General features: G+C 35.8%; 1 protein-coding gene across 5 annotated transcripts in view; it reads right to left on the minus strand.

The window, feature by feature from the left end:
• Nucleotides 1–20433, minus strand: part of Lmpt (four and a half LIM domains protein limpet) — a 202172-nt gene that overhangs the window by 58993 nt on the left and 122746 nt on the right. For 3 of the 5 annotated variants that reach the window (XM_073084350.1, XM_073084355.1, XM_073084349.1), the window contains exons 3-6: nucleotides 8709–8859; nucleotides 8056–8272; nucleotides 7880–7983; nucleotides 7557–7700 (exon numbers count right to left, since the gene is read on the minus strand). In XM_073084350.1, coding sequence (XP_072940451.1) covers nucleotides 7557–7700; nucleotides 7880–7983; nucleotides 8056–8272; nucleotides 8709–8859 — 616 coding nt within the window. Of the gene's footprint in view, nucleotides 1–1003; nucleotides 1155–2470; nucleotides 2615–7556; nucleotides 7701–7879; nucleotides 7984–8055; nucleotides 8273–8708; nucleotides 8860–20433 lie in introns of those variants that run through there. The other 2 variants (XM_073084352.1, XM_073084353.1) reach the window with 2 other exon arrangements.

Genomic DNA, 20433 nt, shown 5'->3' on the forward strand with positions numbered 1-20433 from the left:
CTCCGAGTATTAAGTTAGAACCATATATTCGTGTCTAACTCATAACTGTTAAATGGCAGAAAACAGAAAACTTTAATATAAAAAAAAAATATTGCTGCATTTACTAAATGTTTTATTTTAATGTTTAACTTTATTTTAATTCACTAAAAATATTCGGTTTAAAGTTTAAAAAACCCGTATTTATTGTGCTAATATTTCCTAATTGTATTGACATCAATGTAGTTATTTTAGTCCAGTCATAGATGATTGATGTGTAAGGCAAAAACCTTGGTTAAATCCTCGGTTATTAATATTAGCCCAGCAACGAAATACCTCATGTCAAACGTCTGTAATTCAATTTGGATTAGAACCGCAATACTATGCTCTACATAGATCTGTCACTAATCATTACTTTTTGGAGGTTCGCCATATTTTCGAGTATTTTAAGTATTAGTCAAGTTTAACAGTTAATTGTAATAGATAATAAGTGCACAAGATATTAATGAACAAAGTTTCCATTTAGATTATTAAATAATTTAAGCCTAGCATAACAAAATAAGTTTTGAATATAACATGTTAATAACTTTGTACATTTTTTCTTTTTCTTTCCGCCGGTTACACTTAAATCATTTAAAAGGCAGTATTGTGATACGCGCGCCATCTGTTGCCGAGTAGCGAAATCAAATTATGAAGTATGGAGTTATGGATTTTTCTGTCGCAGTCATACACATTTAATCTTTCTTTTGATTATAAAATTATATCATGAAAAATGTTAACTTCTTATATGTTGATAATTACTTTTAGTTAAAACATAATAAATGATAACATTTAATATGTTATTTGTTGTAAGTACAATAAATGCAGGTATAACAAGTTTTGAAAAAATTGTAAAATGTAAAAATTAACAACAAAGCGCAATAAATTAACACTTTAAAGGGGAATTTAAGACAAAATCAGAACAAATTCACTTGAGGTTGCAAAAATTTAGTATCACAACAAGCACAAGACAAGCTTTCTCACTCACAATAACTTAATCTTATCGGCGATTTCCGAACGCACAATTTCACAACGCGGTAATTACTTCGCGCGCAAATTCAAATTTCGAATCAAACGTAAGTCACTCTCAACTTTTTAAATCTGGAGGCAAAGGCTGGAGGAGATACGTCCTCGGTAACTGTCGAAAGAGTATTGAGTTCAGAGTTGGCGACCGTAATAGAGTTAAGAAGTGTTCCTTGTCGCGTGTGTGCGTCAATTATATTTATTACATCGAACTAGTGTCTATAAACAAGCTCGCACGACGCGACTTCAAAGCGATCGATCGCTATTTAGAGGATCGATGAACGGAGTCTTCGGTTGGTTGAAGCTGAAACGGTATATGCCTCGGAGATAGATTTAGCGGAACATGAAAAATGTTATTTATCTTCAAGTTGCCAGGCAGACACAAAGCTCCCTTAGTGAATAATTTAGACGCCATTTATATTTTTTATTCGTATTTTTATATTGCTAACTTGCAGTTTATAAACATGAAAAATATGTGATAAGGTCTTACATTTTTAATTTAAATTAAATACAGGTTAAATAAAATTATGCACGTATAAAAATTAAGCTCTCGTATGTTTGTATTCACAAAACTCGGAGAGAAACCAACAGATTGATCTAATTTTGATAGGATTGAATAGGATTTTTTTAAACACATTTCATAGTATCCCCTGAAAATAGGATATTACTTTAATTGACAACGAAAGGTGGCCCCACCCATTTAGCCAGTATTTTAATAGGTTAAACAAAGTTGAATCATAGACAAATCGGAAATCAAAAACAAAAAAATATGACTTACGAATTCCAACCGTGGAATAACCCGACAATCCAGTCAAAACGTTGAAACACAAAACGTAACTAACATTAATGTGATTGAATACAGAATTGCATCAATAATTTGTTCAGTTGAATGTAGGCCAGCACTTCAGATGATACTTGAGAGATATGTTTAAAAGTTCCACCATTATTCATCTAAGACCATTTGCGTGAAGAAACTCTCTAGAAATATTCATACACATTGTACCAAGTAGCATACATACGACTTTTATATTCATAAATTGATGTATGAAAAGTTATTTTTGGATAACCGTTATTAAAATAATTTAAAGAAATGCTGCGTATTTTCAATCGTCTAATCGTTTCCAAGACTTTAAAATAAAAATAATTTAAATAAATTAAAAACATACCTAATACAGCCACTGGCCGAAACGCTCGTAGCTGTTTTAAAAAGCACGTATTACTTCAAAATGGCGGTGGAAAAGGCGCGCAAATATCCCGATGAGTGTATTGCAACTGGTTACATGTAAGGTGCGAACAAACGTACACAATTCTGTTTGTGTTTAAGTTTATTTTTATTCCTTAACCGCACGCCCGACATATTTCATTAACAGAATCTGGATAAACCTTGTGATTCATGCATAAAAATTGATGCTTTACTCAAGAATGTACTTACACGCTCGTCATCCATTGCGCGGCAAAGATTTACACTATATACAGCCACAACACTTCAAATAAATTTAATGTTAAAATTCACAATTTTAACGCCAAAGAAAGCTAGATTTATTTTAAACTAACATAGTAGCATCAGTATAAGGCACTGAAACACTACTATTCCTATTTTGCTCACAGAATGTACTAGTTGCTAATTATACCGCGATTCCACTGATGCAAAACTAATTCAACTTCATGTAAGCTAAATGGAAACCTCGTAGAATGTGGTTTCTAATGGAAAATTGTTGGACAAAAACGAATGTGCCGGCGAGGATAATAAATCATATAGTGATGAGCTTGATCGACTATACCTTAGGTATATGTTTGTGGTAATCAATTACTAGGTACACGACAGCAATGGACGAGCTGGCTTCATAGGGAATCCCACGTAATTCAAGTTGGACATGAGACTTTCCACGAAGTCGGATGGGTTCTTGGGTGTATAGTTTAATCGTAGGTTTATTTAAAAATAATAGTAAGTGTAGCAAAGCAGCACACAGTCCTGTTCGTAAGTTTTACTGCCGTCCATATATTCATTTGAAGATGGTAGAATCCTCTGTGGTTTAACGGCACGTTTTTAGCAATGTTAAGCGCTGCTATGTTCTGGTTTCAAGGATGTGAGGGAGAAATACTTTTCGGAGGCGTTCCGGCTTAGTCCTTAGGGTAATAGGGTTGATTACAAATTTCCATGGGCAGCAGAAGCCACTGACCATCAAGTGGACTGCAACTCGTCTGTTACTACTATATTTAAAAAAAATCAACTCCAAAAAAGATTGGAGTCCTATGAGAAGTCGGTCACAACTGCACGACCTTTGAGGACTAAGATGCAATGCTTCGTTTAAGTAGCTGCCTTATAACAGTGCTTAACACACTGTAACAGAAAATAGGCGTGACAGTAGCGGACAGTAATACTAGCATAGTCCGCGTCAAACTGCTAGTCCGCTCTGTACTTGTTGCGAGCAGGTGTAGTCATACAATTTACTATGGCGACGCGATTCATTTCTATGTTCAGAGCGGACTAGCAGTTTTACGCGGACTATACGTACTAAATCGAAAGATAAACGTTACACTATCGCACAAACACCGAGCAATAAACGCACGAAACCACAGGCAAGAATGTAGTTGAAAATACAATTATAATAATGACACATTATTGCAATATTACAACAGCGGAGTATGCGGGGGCGCCGCCCCACTTGGCTGGGTGTTTTACGACGGCTTATGAAAAGTGCAGTCCGCCTGTGAATGGGATGCAGTTGCGCTGCATTAATATTGTCAAATTTTAGGTCGGTTGCACACTTGCGATTTTGTGGCGACTTTCAGACTATGTTATAAGTTAGAGTACATTTATTAGACTTACCTATGACATTGTTTTAGGAGATAACTACCGTTATCAATCTGCCATATATGATTCCGAGTGCTAAATCAGGCATTTAAGTATAAGTTCTTACTGTAGTTGACATGTAGTTGACGACTAATAGGTACCTATACTTGTTAATATATCGTGAGAAGCAGCGATAACCGGGTAGTTTAAACTTGAAAAAGGAGCTAGAGGGTCTCTCAAAACTCTTGATTTTTATAGTTATATACGTATTACAAATTATTGATCACTTGCTTATAACGATCAAGGAAATCACTGTAAGTAATGGTTCTTAACAAAAGTTTTCAAGGAGGTGTAAAGTTTACTCATGCGCACTTGAACAGCACGGTGCATTATGGCCTAAACCTAAACATAACCTAACCCAACAGTGGGATAAGTAATGGATTAATGACGAGTAATATTCTCCGCCTTTATTTCTATGATACACAACTTTGCAGGTGGTCAATACCTACTTTGATTCTCAGATGTGGACCTTAGCTCTGTGAGTGTGTAACATATTTTGTGTCTTTCACAGATTGGCTGTATTCATCTTTCAGCGATTTGATACTGTCGACGAGTACCGCTTTAGCTGTATCTTGATGAATGCAGACTTCTCTTATTATAGTTACTGTTTTAATATGGCTTGTTTAATTGATTTTGAAAGTTATTAGACGTTAAGAGAACACGAAAATATCTTTACTTTTAAGCTACATTTTTAAATCGTTCGATTTAATATTTTCATTCCGAACTCAACTCTATATTTTTAACACTATGCTACAATTTTCACGGATTATTTCCTAAAACCAATGATTCTTTACCTTCATTCAAGATAATCAATCTACCGCCACGGTCTCATTATCTCCAGTTCACAAAGCCGTCAATGTGTCGCCCCCCTGCGCCGTTACTCACACCGTGGCACAAATCCGATAATAAACGCGGCAAATATAGAATTGTATCGTATTATATACATAATGTATTAAACAATTCGGAGAATCAATTGCAAAGCTAGATTGAGCCAACTTTAACTAATGAGGAATCACATGTTATTTAGTAAGACTGTTTAAATATGGTTACTTTGTTTGGTAAAACTCGCAATATTATTGTAGTAAAGCCTCGAGACGAAGTTGAACAAGATCGGGCGTAGTTAGAGGTAGGATGGGTCACCACTAGTGGACTTCCATGCGCGCCTCCAATCTCCATGCGTTGGTGGGATGTTAAGCCATTAGTTGCTATGTTTGGATAGTATTCGTTTTACTTTGTAACACACGTTAATGAAGTTAAAAAGTTCTCTCAGGAATAAAGACTTTCTTTTTTATAATATAGCAGTAGCAGACGAGTATGCAGCCCCTGATGATAAGTGGCTACTGCCGCCCATGGACATATGTAATCAACCCCAGATAGAATTAGAAATTCCTACCTGAGGTCGGCCATAGATGCGCCGCTACCCCTGAGGACTAAGTTGGAACGCCTCGGAAAAGTATGTGTCCTTTACCACACCCTTCACACCAGAACACAGCAGCTTAAGTGCTGCTGTTATGAGGCAGAAATAGGTGTGGCGGTGGTGCTGCCGGAGTCATATATGATGTCATGTGGATGCTGGTGTGAATATTAACCTTTATTTGAAGCAAGGGGTAATAAATATCCAATAGGCAGATGATTTTTATAATTATTGGGTTTACGCTTAGTATTATGTAACGTTCAAGCGATTGTAAAACTATTTTTAATACGTTTATTGTACTATTTTTGAACAAATATGATTATTTTGTAGAATCAACCAAAGTTATTCACTAGGTATATTGAAACTATTTAGGCACGTACGAAATATATTTAAAATCATAGTCAGAAAGGATATTTTTACAGATTACCAACAAAATTCCAGCTTAACTAAATACGTGCTAACTCAAAACATTTCATGTTTTCAATTCGGTTGAGTGAAAAACAGAAATAAATCAATGCTTTTACTTTAGCTCTTCTGGCAAATGTCAGCCGGCGCAGGGCGTCCGGCAGATGAGAATAAACGACACTATTGATATGTCTTGATACTTTGTTTCTATACGATATGTTCTTAGTAACTAAACTACCTAACTTAACAAAGTCCTTTATAAATTAACAGTTCAGTCGTTGTTGAAGTATCTTTGCTCGTTTGAACGGGTAGTATAATAACGGCATAATAGGCATAGGCTTAGACCATTTAAGGATCCATATTTGTGTACACATATAGTTCTTACAATAGGTACAGGCCTAGATAATATGTCAACATACAATAAGTAATGCCTAAATATAATTACTGAATACGTATTGTCGATTATATGAATATCGGAATATGTGTTTTCAATTAAAAAAATCGGTGTTTCAGTTTCAGAAACGAAATCATTTGAAACGGCTTCAATTACACAGTTATTAGAAAAAGATAAAAGTAACATTTACACAGGAAACTAACGTTTGGTATCGTTCCAATAACAACTAATTATTACCGCTGTTTTTATATTTAACTTGATATTTTTTTTTATAAAATTGTTACATCCTAAAACACATTTACATTTTTAAATGTCATACGATCGTAATTTAACTTTCGGATCGCATTAAATAAGCTTGTCATGCAAACGCAAACTTTGCTTATCAACTTATTCCGACCTATCTATTTATTATAATATAAATTAAATACAAGTAGTCACGGAACAAAAAACTGAAGTACTTTTAAATTCAAGGTGGCAAGATCGTGGAATCCTGCTGCATATTTCTGACTGTGGGTTCTTTCCTGTTTGAATATAGCAAAAACTCAAGCCCCTCATAATGTATAATATTCAAGTATGTTGTATATGATAAAGCTGGCAGCTGAAAAACATATAATTTACTTCTTCTGATTTGTCATTCTGTCAATGATTCGATATAATAAAAAGTATATTTTTGGAGTGAATTTTATTGTATTATATTTCATAGTTTATTTTCTCGTGCTCCTGTGGCCATATCCCAACATTTCCAACAATTTCTTCCTTATAATAACAATATTAAGCGACATATATTGATGCATGATATTATATACATATATTGATAAATATTGATACCCTTACGTATGGCAATAAGACTAAACTTTAACAACGCCATCTAGCGGCCAGGGTACGAATACCCACGCCAGGTACGATGAGTCACTTGGAAAGGTGTGAAAAAAGATTACTAATACTTCTAATTATAGCTTTGGCTTCCAATCAATACAATTACATTGCTTTATTTTTAGTTTTGTTTTGATATCGCTAACGATTCAGAGGTAGCTTTAAATTACCTCATAATTATTTTCTCAATGTTATTGAATGAATTTTGCTTATAATCTGTACTCTGAAAAATTTAATCTTGTTTTTTTTATGTATAAAATAGTAGCAGACAAGTAAGCAGTCCACCTGATGGTAAGTAAGGTAATAAGGCTACTGCCGCCCATGGAATTTTGTGATCAACCCCAGATAAGTCCTATCTGAGGTCGGCCACAGATACGTCGCTACCCCTGAGGAATAAGCTGATATGCCTCGAAAAAATATATCTCCCTTACCACACCCTTCAAACCAAGATCAGCAGCGCTTAACACTATTGTCATTAGGCAGATATGGGTATAGAGGAGGAGTCGTCGAAGTCGAACCACACAGGGTTCTATCAACTTACATATATTTTCTAAAATTTCTTGTATTTTAAGACTTACCTCATCACAAGCATGGCATCTCGGCTTAAGTCGCTCGGCATAATGCCGAACGCAGTATAGCCGTCCATCTAGAGCGCAGTAAGCAAGCTCGACGAGCAGCTCGTCGCACTCCGAACACGAAAAGCATGCTGGATGAAAAGTTGCCTGAAAGAAATTAAATAAGTTAGCACCATATAACGCCATCTGTTGTCCAGTAGCACTAATAAAAATCAGTGGTAATAACGCCATCTATAGGCCCCAGTTTAAACTTTTACGCATATAAGCTACTATCTGACGTATGTACCAGTAGCTGAAGCTAATATTTTAATTTAAATGCACCTTACCTCTTCACCTATCCTCGGAGCTTGAATTGCAATATTCCCACTTCGTATCGGCTTCGTGCATCCCATACATTCCACTGTAGTGCCATGATGCTGACATGCAATACCTAAAAATAAAAACTCATTTAAAGTCACAGGTTACAGCTATTGCATACTAGATGGCGCTGTATATATCATACCAATGTCAAGTGCAATTTCATTGCGAGCAGCGACGAAATCTTCAAATTGTTTACGGTGAGCTTCATCGATGTGCCGGCAATGAGCAAGCGACAGATCTTGCTTCGGTAGTTGTGCCGCTAAAGCTCTAGTTCTCCACGCGCGCCACGCAGCCGCTCCGGTGGCGCCCCCTATGCTGTTTGGCGCACGCTCAGCTAACGACGCCCAATACAGTTCAGTCTGAAATAAAACATTATTTTGATGTAATTACTAAAACCAAATTTGGAAGGTAACGAATTAACAAAGATCTCTTAAATGTTTTATTTTTAAACAAAATACTTTTATAAATGTTTCTACTTTACTACATACTTTTTGATAAATATTTTTAAAGAACTGACATTTAGCGTATACACGACCTTCACGACTAGCGTAGCGAAAAAATTCTAAGTCTATGTTCACGACGATCAACTTTTCATGCACACACACTGCACACGTTTAGTGTGTTTAAATCAAAGATTAAATACTAGGCTTCACACAAAAAGTCTAACACTTCTCACTAATACTATCTCGGATTGAGTTAGACCAATTGGAAAAAATATCTCGTGGATGAAAGTTTTTCTTCTCATGTCCCATCTATTACGATATAATCTTTAAACATATACATTGCACAATATACCTGCTTCGCAGTGAGTCCGGGCGGGCTGTTGTCGTACGTATGGTGGGTGCCGCGGGACTCCCTCAAGCCGAGCCGGTCTCGCACGGAGCCCAGCTCCTCGTGGTACACAGAGTGCTTCAAACGATCGCACCCACATGACTTGCACGTCTTTCTGGAAAGAGGAAAAGATTCTCTTAGTATTGTTTACGTGTTCTGTAGGGTTAGTTGGTCTGCCTTGCAGGTTTCGCATTTGATCCTCGGTTAAGTAAAATAGTTATTAATTCTCAGTGTAATTGTGAATTTGTCTTTGTGTGTATTTACCGAAAAATTCAGTGGGGGTTGTGTAAAGTGTCATGTTTCAACCATTTTTCTGTCTTATATTTGTTATATCCCATTCAATTTTCAGACAACATCCAACATTGATAAACAAGAATGCTTACCAATAATACAGTATGCTTACCAATAATACAGTATTTATGATATTAAATCATATTTGACTTGTACAATTTACATCAACGCAATTCAAATACGAAAATAAAAACGAAAAAATCAAAATACGAGAATAAAAACAAAAAAAGTTTAAAGATTTTAATGAATAAAAACACGTTAAAATAAATACAGTATTCGTAAAACAATTCGTAAATCAAGTATGAGATATCAATTTTTTCATAATAAAACATGACGTAGTCATATATAATTATAATATATTCTTTTAGTGACAGAATCTCGGCCACGATCGTAAGTTCACCGTTATAAATAGAATAGCTAAATGCATAACCAGTTCATATGCGATTTGCATGAGACAAGCCATGCTAAAATAATACACGACTAATTGCGAACATACTAGACTAGCGTACTTAATACCGAAGTATTATTTATAGGACGTTTTTACACAACTTAATAATATTTATTGAACTTTGAATAATTTTCTGAGATATTCAATTTGTGTCTTCGTAATTAGGTAAGGATGATAGGCACTAGGAAGTATAAGGATCCATATTTCTACTGTGGTATTACTGTGTTGTACTTAACAGTGGTAGACGGTAGAAGCTGCTGATCTACCGTCTGCTGTTTTTCTTTGAAAACTAAAGTGGTTAAAAAATGTTAGAGGCATCAAACTTAGTCCTTACAACTAATAATGCATCTGAGACTGACCTCAGGTTCAGTTCTATTTGAGGTCGCTTAGAAATTCACTAAGCTATTGCTTAGTAGTATGAAGTCTGGTCTGAAGTTTAAATCACAGGCATACTTTTTGGATTTTTCGAAGTAGGTAAAATGAACATAAGAAATTAATTACCACTTCTCCATCATTCAATCTACGTAGATTACTTGAAATCAAAAAATATTTAAAAATATCTGTAGTGTAATAATCCGCATTGGGCTAACGTTATTAATTTCCTTACTCTGAGAGGAGATCCGTGTCCAGTAAGACATAAATGGGTTGATTATTAACAGTTTCTACCTTCAGGTGAACAGCAGGCTCGTTTTCTCCCATTACATAAAACTACATTTTTTGATGCGTGCTTACAGTCAGTTCAACGTTGATTAAAATTCATTAAAAATAAATTGTATAACATGTGCGTAACTAATTTAGATTCGCATGCAAGCGGTCTAAAAATATCGCAAAAAATAAGCGACAATGCTACTGCTCCCTTGTATGGAAGTAATCAATTTTTAACTAGCAAGCGTACGCGGCTTTCCCTGATAATAACTTTTGTGATTTTTTTTAATTTTCTGATAGGAATTATAGATGTCATGGATATGATTTGGATCTAGAAATGAAATTATTCCGGATTATCCGATAGTTCACGTTACGGATTTAAGTAAGGTTTTAAGTTACGGTTATGGCTACAGATCTCCATAACTTTCCTGGTAGGAATTTTTAAATTTTGGAGTTCAAAATCGATAGTTTTCAAGCACCAAATAACCTGTATTGTCCGGAAAATTGCGTAAGAAATCAGCTTACGATATCCAATTTTATTAACCCATTCTAATTCTACCTCTTAGCAACAGATGGCGCTACCTGTATTACGAGGATTTATAGAACAGACGACAATGACGGTTATATTGTTCTCATATAATTCAAACGATATATGATATTAAAAAAAACTGAAATAATAAAGGAGCAGACCTGATGGTAAGCGGGCACTGTCGTACATACAAATTATTATTTACGTCAAATAGTTGTGTCATACCCAGATTCGGAGATGCGTTGTTACCTCTGGGAGTTGCAACGCCTCATATAATATTAAGTATATACATTATACACACACCCTTCAAATCAGAAAACAGCCACACTATAATAAAAAGGGAAAATGTATTTAATTCACAGACAAACTCATTTTTTTCCATGTATAACATCTAAAAATATCGTAATAAATGAACGCGACAAAGCGAGCCCTATCCCTTATATGGAGGTAATCATGTGAATAATGATTTTCTTGTAGCATCTTGCATGGGCACCGGCTCTTGTGTTTTTTTGATCGGAGAGGATATCTTGTGTTAATTATGAGCTTATTTTATTACTGTTACACAAATTAACAGTAGATATGTGTGTGCAAAACTGTGCATCCAAAACCGTGTGTTTGGCATTAGAAAACTTAAGGAAGAATTAAAACAATAAATAATTTATGTATGAGGCAAGGATGTCAAGGTGTGAAAGGTTTACTTATTTATTTTTAGACCTTTCACGATATTTCACGATCTCTTACTGTTTAAACAAGTTATTATTAATTTCTTAAGAGCACAAAAATTACAAAAATTCTATCGGTCATAAAATATGTCCCTTCGAACCACTAGCCCATCATAGTTTCCTAGTGTAACAGGTAGCAAGTAAACAGGAAAATAACCAATAAACTATTGCATTCGACAGAACAATAGCGTCGTGCGTCGTGCAGATCCAAGTATTAGTTGAAGACATGTCTGTCTTCGTACGTAGTATTGTTCTAATATGAAGTACATCACTTCGACGTTGGATCATTATTTACACTCGTGCTGCAAGAATAGTGTAAGGCAACGATGTACATTGGTTACATGTGAAAAGGGAAATTACATCTGCTGTATTGGTGACCATTGAAGTAGGAGACCTAAAACGTCTAGGGGTTGATTACACCGTCCCTGTAGTTCCGGGAGTAGAATAGGACTACGGTATCTCCTGCCCGTCGTAAGAGACGACTAAAAGGGGGCTACCGGGATTGCGGGTGGCAAGACTGGGGCTCGAACCGCACGTCAGAGACCCCGGGAAGGACGGCTGTATGTGTCGCATACCGGTGTACACACCAGACGGTATGGCAAGCGAAAAGCTCACCTGGGCGGAGCCCGACGGGGCAATGCGCTAAGAGGACTCCGGTTGCGTTCCTCTGGAGATCCCGGAGTCCTCTACGCAGCGCCGAGGACGGCCACCGGGGGGGTTTTAGTGCGGTAAGAATCCCACGTAACCTCGTGTCGCTCCCACGGCATGGGGTACCTTTTGAAGGTTTCCCCCTCGTGAAAAAAACGTTGATTACACGTCTGTGAGTAATGCCTAAACCAAATAAAATAAATAAGTACCATTTAGCCTTTGCGGTCAATACCGCTTAGACGTTTCCACATGCGGTAGTGACCACCCAAGGGCTAGAAAGTCTCTCCACCAAAGATGTGTGCGGTTAAACTATGAATATGTCAAATTCACCAAAAATATTGCATGATTTTCATTACTTAATTTAGTTTAGTTCTGGTAGCTCTAAACAATGTTTTCTAAGGAGCGATGCTAAAGACAAGAGCTACGTATGTGAGCTAAGGACCACGACGGGTGTATTTTCATAGCTCATGTTACTAGCTTAGATTACTTAAACTTTATACCTAGTCTTAGACCTCATACACTGCTAAGTTACTTCACACATCTTTGATTAAAAGGGACCCAAATGCTCGTTTTTTTTTACATTTAATATCATATTAAAAACAGAAATATTCCTGTTACAAAATTAAAAATAATAAAATATCTCATAAAGATCAAATCATAAAGTTTAGAGCAGTAAAAACCAATGTAATTAATATGCTAATTAAATTATACCAAGTGCAGTTTAATTACAAGTTAAATTAAAATTTTATTATAAGTCGTATTACTTGAACGCTGCTGTGATGTCGCGTAATTTTAGAACTGGCGAAACCTAAACAGAAATTATTTTTGAAAGTAGAATTTACTTTATAAATAAACCACTCGAAAAATTTACTTGGGATAAAAAGAAGAAGAAACTTACTACTTAACTAATTTTCTTTCTTTCTTTCTTTCTTTTAATAAATCATTTTATTATTTCTTTCTTTTAATAAATCAATTCGTTTATAAGTGATAACTTACAATATTAAAACCGTGTAAAAATCATAATGTTGCACATAAAAGCATAAAGTAATGATGGCGTAATAAATTTGATTTTATGACCATTTTCGATTTATGTTACGTACTTTGTCTTTAACATAAAGCAAGATTATTTTATTACAATACTAAATAATCATTACGCTAAATGGTGGAATAAAGACGTACTTAGATGATGTTACAAGCATTCTTATTAGAAAACTGAAATCTGATAGAGCGATTTTTATCATAATTATAGTTTTTTCATCATTATATTTTTTTATAATAAATGTTTGTTATTAATAAACAAAAAATCGACTGCTTAAAAATAAAGCCTACGCCTTTAATGGATATTGGACATATGTAATAAATCCAAGATAAGAGTCCTATCTGAATTCAGCCAAAGATACATTACTACCCCTGAGGACTAACTTGGAACGCTTCAGAGACTCACATTTCAAACGTAAAATAAAAGCTTGTAAAAATGTTACATTGTCTGTTGTTAGTCGTAAATCATTGATAGAAATACCAGACGCCTCTACCTGACGCTACTAAGACGCACAATTTAGAATAACGTCATACTCTACACGATCTGACTGACTCATACTTTGTACTTGAAGTCTCCAAACGATTTGATTACCGAGGACTTTTATTTTCATTTTAATAACCTATAGAATCTAACGATTATTTTTTATATTAAGTGTATAATTTTAGTAATGTTAAAAAGCTATAAAATTCTATAAACAACCTATTGACGAAACACGTGGCGGAACGGCCACCATACCGGGTTCGATCCCCGGCCAGACAGATATCTAAATGATGAATTAATATTTCTGTTTCTGGGTCTGGGTGTTTGTGTATTTGTCTTTGTGTGTGTCTATGGCACCCACGACACAGGGAATCCTAGTGTGGGGCTGTGAGTGTAGAGTATAACAAAAGCTTAACCCGATCAAGGGTAAAAAAATCAGATAAAAAATACTGTTGTTGATGTTGCTATGTTATTTAACATTTTTTTTAATTAACATGAAAGTATCAAACGAATATGCAGTCGATAAGATGATGAAGTGTGAAATGCCGAACATCCGTCATCAATCCCAGATAATATTAAAATCCTATTTGTTGATGTTGTTTGTTGTTGTAATATATTTCAACAGCTGAAGAGAAAAAACAGGACGGTTTAATAGAAACCTATGCCGTATGCAAATCATGGTTACATAGGATTTTGACCGCACTAAAACCCCCCCGGTGGCCGTCCTCAACGCTTGTTGGAGAATGGAGCTCCGGGATCTCCGACGGAACACAACCGGAGTCCTCCAAGCGCGATTCCCCGATCGAGCACTGCCCTGGGAAAACACTTTTCGCTCCTCCTCCACTATCCGATGTTTATGAAGGGACCACACATGCCGCCGTCGTTCCCGGGGTCGTTTGCTGGAAGGTTCGAGCTTTCTTGCCGCCCGCGACACCGGAAGCCCCCTTTTACGACAGGCAGGGGATACCGTAGCCCTATTTCAGTCCCGGGACTACAGGAACAAAATCATAGTCAACCTAGTAGAAATATAATAACGTACGATCACTCTACATAAACCAGTGGTAAGGTGTTCCTCAACTATTTCTGGACCATGAAAGCGTGGGTGGCGTGATGTAACACGTAAAAGCTATGAAGCTAAAAGGATCGTAGGTTACACTAGATGGATTCATAGCAAAAATATCTTAATAGAAGTGTCTGTGTGTAATTTGAAAATAACTGCCAATGATTTATGGGTATTTTCGTTATAGGTAAATAAATCATTTTGGGTTTTTTTTCTTCTTCTTCTCTAAAAATCTGTCCTTTTGTTAAAAAAAGTAAGTTTTTCTTTAGTAAGTTCTTGAATTAATTTCATTTGAAATTGTGTCAACGAGTCGTAAGAAATAAATATATGTTAAATAATATATGTTATTGGCAAAACATTTTACGTAACAAAATTTCAATGAACTTATAGACAATTTTAATATAGGAATAAATAGTCACACAACGGTGATGATTCTACCTACATCAGGTCCGAGTGAATACTGTGGCCAACCTCAAGTTGAAATATCTAAACCTATCTGGGGTTGATTATAGATGTCCATGGGCGGCAGTAGCCACTTACCATCAGGTGGACTGCATGCTCGTCTGCTATTCCTATATTATAAAAAAAATAATAACAACTAAAAAGTTTATGTTATGTGATCGATATTAGGGAGCCCGTTTTTGTAACGCGAGCAATATATTAATAAAATTGCATTTCTTCTTGTGAAATAGTATCGTGTGATCTAGCCTTAAGAAAGGGATCAATTTCTTAATCTTCAGTAACAGCCAATGACGTCATGTAATATCCGAAGTGCCACCTTATCAACGACCCTCACCTTGGGCAAGCTCTGATAAAAACGGATTGATCTTGACTTATACTGATAAAAAAGCTTTTAGATAATTTTCTTGCGATGTAATGATGTAATAGGATTTTATTATCATTTTGTTATTTTCTAAATTTATCGTCATAATATGAATCTTTTCTTATTTAAAATATAGTCATTTAGAAGCCGCATACATTCTATGTAAAATACTGTACCTACGTTTGTGTTAGAAAAACAGATAAGTAGTCGGTAAACTGACATGATTGTCTAATAACGTTGCATTTCTATATAAAAGTATATTTTCTATTTATTTACGAGATAGATCACACAAATTATCAGACTGAGCCACAAATATGGCCAGATGTAGCGAGCGAGTTTAATAACATCATTCTTAAGCTCATGCTTAGGAACAGTACTTTTCGGAGATACTGGTCACTGGACGCCTGACTACGTGTGTACAAAAATTCTTGACAATCGGTTTTGTAGTTAAGGCGTGAAAAACTGAAAACTTAGCAAATACAAATATTCATTAAGCAATTAAAATATTTGTTAGAAATTTTAAAGAAATTACGAGTATTTCAACCATTCCCGCATAATAAATATAAAGCTACGCGCAAGAGGACGCGAGCGGTTTAATTAAAAAATATCCCAACAGCCTCAATAAAGCCGCACAGGAAGTGGCAATAGAGAATTATTAGAAGCGATTAAATCGCAGAATAGGGATGCCTATATGAGCTCGATTAATCGAAGAATCGATCTTTTGGGCCAAAAAAAATCGACTATTTTAATCGGTGTCCAGTAATGGATCGATTTAGTGAAACGATCTTCGATCCTAGAAAATCGAAAGTCGATCTTTTTAAAGTTGGCTGAATTATAAACATTTTTGTTCACGGATATGTATTTCAGTGCTTGTTTGGTCTTGATGACCTTTTTTCTACTCTCTTTTTAGCTGAAAATATCAATTCGATTTTTGGAGAATGGATTCTCTGGGCGTCATTTTTTTGAATCGATTTATAACACTTCGATTCGAATCGATTCAAGAATCGATCTTGGGATGAATCGCCATCCCTACCGCAGATATTGCCGCGTAAGGCTCGCGGTTCCCACAGCATTCTGATGCGCTCAATTTGTATGCGCAAGCGCAACGCAACGACAATCTTGCGCAGTTCGTTGACACCCATACGCTGTTTACAATTGATCTTAATCCTGCGAGTACAGGATAAATATTGTATGCGATGAAGCAACAAAGACTTGCGTTTGATTGTTGACCGTCAGAATGTGTTTGAAACTAGATATGTAGTATGATAACAGTGGTGTATAAATCACAAGCCTTTGATTTTGGAGCCCTGTACATATTAGTTTATTAAAATTTGTTTTGACGGTGATGGAAAACATAGTAAATCTAAATGAATGTGAGCTCTTTCGTACTTAGCATTTGCGGTGAATTATGACCGAAACCGTTTTTTTGTGTTTCAGTGAAAATGCCGGCTGACTTAAAGATATACCTATATATTTATAATATAAGAGTAGTGGACGAGCTTGCAGTTCACCCCGAAAGTAAGCGGCTATTGCCGCCCATGGACACTTGCAATCAACTCCAAACAATATTAGATTCCGATCCGACAACGGCCACGGTTGCCCCGCTACGCCTAAAGAGTAAGCTGGAATGACTCGGAAAAGTATGTCTCCCTTACCACACCTTTCAAACCGGAACACAGCAGCGCCTAACACTGCTGTTATTACGTAGAAATAGGTGTGGCGGTGGTGCCGCCGGAGTCGAACCACAAAGGGTTCTACCACCTTATCTGTGATCTGCTTGTTCTATATGGAGTTTGTCACAGATATCCACCGGCTACATACTTAAAACTTATATAAAATAACAAACAAATACACCGTAAAACATTATTCCAGGGAACAAAGATGTAAACGCAAATAAAGCTAAACTGGATAATTAGATTCGTCATGTGTGGCGACATGGGTTCAGTTATTTTAGTACTCCAAGGACGTTTGGGCGAGACGTCCACATTTTTAAAGGTTTGAACTCTTTGTGGTTCCATTTACTTAAACGTATTTTACTCGGAGTTTAAGGTAGAACTTTGTGATTCGACACCCGTGGCACTAGTGTCACACTTATTTCGACCTATGAACAGCAGTGTTAAGCGCTGCCATATTTTGGTTTGAAGGATGTGCTAAGAGAAACTCTAAGGCGTTTCAATTTAGTCCTCAAAGGCAGCGTCGCATAATATATGGCCGACCTCACATAGGAGTCATAAATTATCTGCGGTTGATGGGTGGCAATGGTCACTTACCATCAGATGAACCGTTGAAATATGTGATCTCAGAACGACTGTGTACTACCTAAGGTCTGAGTTCAGATACAAATGCATTGTTACAGTTACCGCCAAACTGCTAGTCTGCTCTCAAGTTGTCGCGAGCAGGTGTAGTCATACAATTTTCTATGGCGACGCAATTAATTTCTTTATTCAGAGCGGACTAATAGTTTTACGCGGACTATACCTCTAAGAACTGAGTTATGACATCTGGCTACACGGCAGAATCACGTGTGGTAATGCCAACATAATATTGTGCATAAAAGAGTTCTTCCGTCAGATAATCTTAACTAACTTTGCGTATTTATTATTATATGCTGTTTTTACATTAAAAAATGGCGAACTAACATCTCTATAACAATTTAATTGGTATGCCGACATTGTCATAAAATTTATTTTGATGGCTGTCCGACATCGGTACAGAACGACACTTAGAGACACATTGTAAATAACTACAGTTACAAATATTTTTAAAGTAGGTTAATAGCCTTAGGGGACAATATTTAAAAGCTTTTTTATTGTTTTCTTTTTTATTATTCTTTTATTTTACAGACGCATCATCTTGTTTTGTTTATCGAAAGCAGATTTGATTATTTAAAAATTCCACACGAAGTTTGAATTCATCAAAAATATTAGTAATTACAATTACATAATGTAATTAAAAAAAAACAGCTGCATTATTTAAATGTAAATAATTACAATGTCTAAAATATTTGTAAAACGAATTCCGATAAGAATTCGAATTTCAAACATCGAATTCCGTTGCGATTAGGCGGCGCGCACACTGGAGCGCTCCCAAAAATATCTGATAGCGAAAATTAATCTGTCAAGAAATCAGTTTGCGAATAAATAAATATCTAAGATTTATGTCTCCGACGTGGACGTAACTGCTTTGCAATAACTGACGATTGTAAATTAAGAATAGATTTATGGTTGTTTTGCTTGGAAGCGATGATCTGTGTGTTTGTTTGTCAGCTGGCTCGGTCAATTGTTCTGGATTTCTGATTGTTTTAATTGTTTTGTGTGGCTTCATACGCTGTTTAATACGAGTAAGCGAATTTAAATTAAGAATCGGTTTATGGTTGTTTTTGTTGGATCACGGCTTGGAAGTTTGTTTGCCAGCTTCAGGCCAATTGTAATCAGGCATACTGATTGGTGTTTATGTGACTCATACTATCACAGTTTATCTTTTAGGTTACCTAATATAATTATTGAGGTTTTTTCTCGAAAGCGCATGATAATCAGCATATTTTTCAAAAGTAGTCTTTAGTACCAAGGATCAAACTGTGCGAGTTAATAATATCAAATCAAAAAAAAAATCATAAATATTTATTTCTTTAACAAAAAATTGAATTGTTATATAATAAGTGATTTGAGGCCGCCTAGTAAACAAATGTCTGTGTTAAATATGTACACTTATTAGTATTAGTAATAGATGTGAAACTAAAGGATAAGGCTATTTTTAAGAAACTTTATTTGTTTTCAGGATTCTCATTCAACGAAGGAGTGAAGTTACCTTCTTATTCGGATCTTAGACCCGAATACCCGGAAAAGATCTGAATTTCTTACATACTAAAACTGATTTTGCCACTCGCAACCTATGAACTCGTCTCGAAGAGAAGTCGAAGTTCCCAAACAAAGTCACGCGTGTAATTACTACAGTACACTTTTTTTTTTGTTGACGAGGTGGAAACCTTCAAAAGGTACCCGAGGCCATCGGAGTGACGCCGGTTTATGGGGGATTGTTACCGCACTAAAACCCCCCCGGTGGCCGTCCTCAGCGTTTGGTGGAGAACTCCGGGATCACCAACGGAACACAACCGGAGTCCTCCTAACGCGATGCCCTTTAACTACTACAATACAGCAGTCACGTTATTTACAAACTGAAATATTCGACCGTGGCGGTGTTCAAGTATTTAGGTGATACTAATTCGACAACTCATTTGTCCAAAATAACTCCATCTGTCCACAACTCTAGAATTGGCTGACATACATCTTATTTTATAAATAGCTATGGTCTACATACGTTCACTTTATGGTTTTCTATTTTTATGCTTAATGCATTAAATATTCTTGGCATAAAAAGAAGACTATGTCAATTCTTGAAAATTTTTCTGGTTTGCGTGAAAATTATGTTAAAATTGGCTGTCATTTTTACATTAGGGATAGATAAAATAGAATTTTACCTGACTTCGAAGAATTTTTCTAGTCGGTATTTTGTATTTATGATACTTATTTAGTCATGTTTGTTATCATAAAATTCAATGCAAGGAGGCAAATAGTTTAAAATGATATAAATAAGAAACACACAGAAATACGATAGGTACTTTGTAAAAAATGAAGTAAATCCATTTATACAAAAAGATGTCATGAAGCGTGGTAGTTCTGACATTATTAAACAAAAAAAGGAAAAATAGAAGCGTTTAAGCAACTTAACGTGTGTCCACTTAAAGAGACGTCAAGAAATATATACAAGTGCAGCTGAAGCCTTACGCTGTTTGTCCACTGCACCGTCACCGAGCCGATACCGATTAATTAATCACGGCACCGAATTAGCGTACACATACATTTACTATGGGATGACGGTGTTCGGATGACGGACGTTCGGTGGACAAGCTGCTATAGCAAATGTATGAACGCTACTTCGGCGCCGTCATTAATTGTCGGTATCGGCTCGGTATCGTGGTTGGTGGGCAAACAGCGTTACGCATAA

Source organism: Epargyreus clarus, unplaced genomic scaffold (assembly GCF_041222505.1).
Source record: "Epargyreus clarus isolate Ecla_fem2 unplaced genomic scaffold, WU_Ecla_fem_2.2 ptg000021l, whole genome shotgun sequence".
NCBI classification, from domain to species: domain Eukaryota; kingdom Metazoa; phylum Arthropoda; class Insecta; order Lepidoptera; family Hesperiidae; genus Epargyreus; species Epargyreus clarus.